This window comes from Cebus imitator, unplaced genomic scaffold (genome assembly GCF_001604975.1).
Source record: "Cebus imitator isolate Cc_AM_T3 unplaced genomic scaffold, Cebus_imitator-1.0 Scaffold23, whole genome shotgun sequence".
NCBI classification, from domain to species: Eukaryota; Metazoa; Chordata; class Mammalia; order Primates; family Cebidae; genus Cebus; species Cebus imitator.
In genome coordinates, this window is record NW_016107338.1 from 8982707 (window position 1) to 8987708 (window position 5002).

The 5002-nt window shown below is 36.4% G+C and overlaps 1 protein-coding gene across 5 annotated transcripts in view; it reads right to left on the bottom strand.

Annotated features, from left to right (window-relative positions):
- Nucleotides 1–2259: 2259 nt before the first annotated feature.
- AFTPH (aftiphilin) overlaps nt 2260–5002 on the bottom strand; it is a 67327-nt gene continuing 64584 nt past the window's right edge. For all 5 annotated transcript variants that reach the window (XR_001823076.1, XM_017522141.2, XM_017522139.2 and 2 more), the window contains one exon: nt 2260–3385. Coding sequence is in view for 4 of the 5 variants with exons in the window: in XM_017522141.2 (XP_017377630.1) it covers nt 3241–3385 (145 nt within the window). In the remaining variant the exon portion in view is untranslated. The remainder of the gene's footprint in view (nt 3386–5002) is intronic.

Below are 5002 nucleotides of genomic sequence, written 5' to 3' on the forward strand. Positions count from 1 at the left end.
AGGTATTTCCCAGCCTCTGTTGCAGCTAGATAGGAACCTGCAAGGAAGTTCTGGCCAATAGATTATAACTGGAAATAGTGTGTATGCCCTATGGAAAATGTCCTTAATGGGAAGAAGAATCCCTTCTTCACTCTTTCTACCCTGATGCCTGGAATACAGGCATGAAGGCCATAACATCAGCCACCTTGGACCAGGGGGTAGAAACCATGTGTTGAGAATGGTGGAATAACAAGCTAGTAAGAACTTGAGGAAGTGATCATATGAAGCTCCTTACCAGCCCTAGACTGTTTTCCTCCAGCATTTTACAGGAGGGAAATAAAATTCCACTGTTTAAGCCACCATTACCATTTTCATCAATTCTGTCATTGGCCGTAAGGTAGCATTACTTAATATGTCACTAAGAAAAAAAACCACTGCCAATTAAAGACAACTCATCCAATTGTACGACACATTCCAATTTCAGAGAAGTCAAAATGTGACAAAAGGATGAGTCTTACTACAGGAAATGCAGTATTTTGGGTTTTTGTTACTCACAGCCAAGCCTAATCCTAATTGATTTAAGAAACATGAAGGAATGAAAAGATGACAAATTCTAAGTAAAGAACACAATCATGAAGAGGGAAGAACAAGCTTTTCTATTTAAAAAAAAAAAAGACTCATAAAAATAGTATTGACGTGACTCAACTTACAAAAGTCTTCTCCATACTTCCCAGTCGGGCTTGGATTAACCTGGGAATTATGTATGGCTCTTGGGACTTGGCCATCCAATGGGATGCAACTGCAGGATGAATGAGCTGGTTTGAAGATGGAAAGGATGCAAAGCTGTTTGCTGAGCCAGTGTATGATTTAGCCTTTCGGGGCTCCAACTCCTTAGTTCCTTCCCTTCTCAATTCTGCAGGGTCTTCCTGGTTGACTTTAAAACAGATGTGGAATTGCTGCTGACCAAGACAAGCTTGCAAGCCACAGGCTGTCCTTTAGCTGAGATCCCAGGAAGGTCCTCAAAGCTCTTCCTGCCAGCCACTGCTATAGTATAGTTTAAACATGGTCTGGCACAAAGCTGACCATTTTTTTGGTCTTCAGTACTGAAGCACTAACATCCACCTGTTGTGATGAAATCATCAAAGACTAATATGACAGAAGCAAAGTTTGGCTTATCTAAAAGTAGTTATAAGATGAAATATCTATGAGTCATTAAAATAAGCCACTTTCATAAGAAAGGCCCACTTAAAAATTTTAAAATGCTAAGTTACTCTATTACTATTTAGTGACCCTTTCTCCTGAGGCTGCTTCTTGAATCTACTAGAACTCCAGGAGCTTTTGGAGTTCCCCGATGCTATGCTCTGGCTACCGCTCATTGACTGTTTACTCATGTGACAAGTGTCTTATTAAATACATCCATTATTTAATATATCAATCCCATGAAGTAGGATCATTCCCATTTTTATGGATAATTCAGGCTCAGAAAAGTTGACAATTTTCTCATGGTAACAGTTAATATGTGCGCTGTGAACTTAGGTTGGTGAAACTTGACATTATACTTTAGTTGTAATGTACTATAGAAGTAGCTAATGCTTCAATTACTGAAACATGAAAAGTTCTGCTAAGGAATTTTCTGAGTCATCTTTTTCCATTTTTAGTGCTGGACACTAAAAATTTGTGATTATTTTGAAGGAAAGCTTTCTCTGAAAACCGAACTTTTTTTTTTTTTTTTTTAAATAGTTGGGGAAATGGTGGGATATGGACTAGGTAGGCATCTTGTCACTCCAGACCATACTTACATTACACTCAGGCAAGCATTCCAATGGCCCATTCCCAGAGTGGATGAGGCTGACTTCAGCTGACTGCCTGTTCCTGGTGCAATGTCATGTGACTTTTTGCTGAAGCATTATCTAGTAACATTCTAAAATTACTTTTTAGGCTTTTTCTGCTTACCTTCATTTCATGCTTATATTTGTTTGGAAAGAAAAAAATTCCTTACAAATCCCTATTTAACCTTGCCAATATCCTGATGAAGATACGTTATAATGAATCATGGGAATTTCTTTACTGATTTCATGTTCTATATAAAAACAGCTCAGCTACTAAAAGTGTTGATCCAATTCTTAAATGCCAGATTCTAATTCTTCCTGGCTTCAACAAAGTAGAAGCCCTATCAAATGATTTTCTCTGGATTGAAAAACATTAATATTCAATAAAACTTCTCATTCAAACTCATTACATTTTTCCTCACACACCAAAGTACAAAGACAGCAGGCTAAATTTCTTTTAAATTATTTTATTTTTGTGTAAGCTAAAAGGAAATTTACACACTGAAATCTCAAAAGACCTTGGGCATGCACATTAACCTTGTTAGAGGTTCTTCTACATGTCTCTCTTTCTTCCATAGGAATTTCCCCAAACATTTAAAACCCATAGTTTTCACTGTATATACAGCCTAAACCATAGCAATCTATGATTATGTCATTTTACACTGTGCAAAATCCTCAAAAAATAGTGGTACAATAGAACAAAAATCAGTAACAAGTAAATTCCATTGTAAGACATTCATATAATTTGGTCCTTCTCTGAATCAAACTGATTTTAAACAGACACAATCTCTTTAAACCCCTCCAATCAAGTTCTGACAATGATCCATACCCTAAAACAAAAAAGCAATTGATTGAGTACCTTGCAAAAGGTCAAAGAGCAATACGCCAGATTGAAAAGATTAAAAAAGCCCCAAAATGTTAACAAAAGCCAGATCTGAAACAAACCCATCATACACAAAATTTAAAAAAAATTAAATTGGAGACTTTGGAGCTTATTTATGATAGCAAAAGTAATTTGACATGTAATATGAAAAATCAAGGACAGTCAATGAAATCTGAAAAGACTGAAGGGGATTTCACAGACAGTGAAGATTTGAGTTTTTTTTTTTTTTTTATTTGAAAAGTTTTATAAGAAGGACACCACCAGTGTATTTCACAAAGACATAAATGTATACATCCCAGCAACACAAAAAGAATAAATCTTCAAAAATGTTTACCCCCGATTATTTACATTTTTCTAATATAAATTTAGGACTTCAGTATGTAAATAAATATACATTACTATGTATACCTTTCTAGTGCGGCTTACCAACAAATCAGCTGAACTTGAATTTTTTTTTTTTTTTTTTAATTAGAGCAAGTATGCTTTTGATGGTAGGGAAGGGGTGGAAAAAAGGAAAAGCAATAGAAACTGTCCAGTTCACATCAGTTATCAGTCTGCTTTTTCTTGGGAGCTTGTGGAAGGTGTTAACGTGGCCGGGAACATCAACACCTTGGCATGCATGAACGTCAAGTCAGGAAGGCTAGCGATCACCTTGATAGCTTCTTCACTCAGGTGCTCTTCTCTTTTCGGTTTCCTATTGACAAACGGAAAAAAAGACAAGTGTGTTAATGTGACATTGCTGTAGGTCAAATGGGAGAAAATCCACTCTCAAGGTAGGCAGTTAGCAATCTGCGAGGACCTGAGGATCTTTTCCTCTGCTAGTTCCTGAATCTTGTAATACTTTTGTGTAGTGTGCTTCCTGTGCCAAATCTCTCATGAAGAGTGACACATGGCCTATTTATGTTCATTAAAGCTAGGCATGCACACACAGATACTCACATGCATACCTGGACAGCTCATATACTTTCTAGCCCTTACATTAGGCTAGAAGCATCTACACAGGCATAATTTTAAAATGTTACTAAGCAGAAATATAATGCCAAAGCCTTAACAACACTATACCCAATTGGATTTTTCTCTGCCCTTCCACCCCCTAAAACTACCAAAATTACCTCAGCATTAAACAAAGTATATCCAGGGCAAGACTAAGTCATTTTAACCTCAGGCTTTCTTTATCCCCAACGGGGAATTCCAGGAGAGAATTCCCAGTTCAAAAGACCCAGTCTCAGCCTGTTGGGATGCAGACAGCATGTCCAAAAGCAGCAGTACTAGAGCTGGTTGCTGGTGTTCTGCATGTACACAGGCAAGATGGAACTCTGGGAGAGGGAAATCTCTAAAGCCTATGGGTCCTGTAGATGAAGTACATTTTACTGCACTGGCCCCAATTTGAGAATAAGCAGTTTGGTGCCTAGTACAGACACGAAAACGCGTGGTAACCCAGGTCTTCTCAGCAGGTGAGCCATAGAAAATGCCAAATAAGCCTCAATTTTGGCTCAAAATGAGCACATGATTGCAATTCAGACTTTATTTTTTCCTGGATATTAAATATATTGAAGGAATGGTTATAAAGATTATTCACTTTAGACCAAAGATGATTTCAAATTGTACACTATAAAAAGCCAAATTCTGTTTTATGGTAAAGGATATGTGGAGTGCAGTTTGGGTGTGAGAACAGAGAGCAAAGACTAAGTTTTTTATCTAAGAAACAGTTGGTAAAGATTATTCTAGGGTTTTAATTGCCTTATTTCAGAGGCAATATGAAATTATATATTTTTTTAAAAAACAAATTTACACAGTATATAGTTTGTGCATTTATCTGTGGTCATTGTGCATGGGTGTGAGCTAGTCTTCTTAGAATATAGGAAGAAGTAAACACTTAGGGAGAATTTGAAAATGAGAAGTTATATCATGATCATTTCTCAAAGTCAGAGGCAGTGACCTAATTTTAGCTTATATTCTCTCTAGTGAAGATTTATCCTTTTTATCAATGGAATACAATTCAGAGTCCAGGAAAAAACATAATCATTTAAAAAAAATTATTTTTTTTGACAAATGTGCCAGGACCTTTCAGTGGGGGATATTTTTCAGCAGTGATCAGACAACTGGATGGATGCATGTGGACTCCTACCTCACACCATATACAGAAATTAATTCCAAATGGATTAAAGACCTAAATGTAAGAGTTGAAACTATAAAACTCTTAGGAGAAAATCTAGGTATAAATCTTTGTGACCATGAATTGAGCAACTGTTTCTTTAGATATGACAGCTAAATCACAAGAAAAATTAGATCTTTTTTTTTTTTTTTTTTT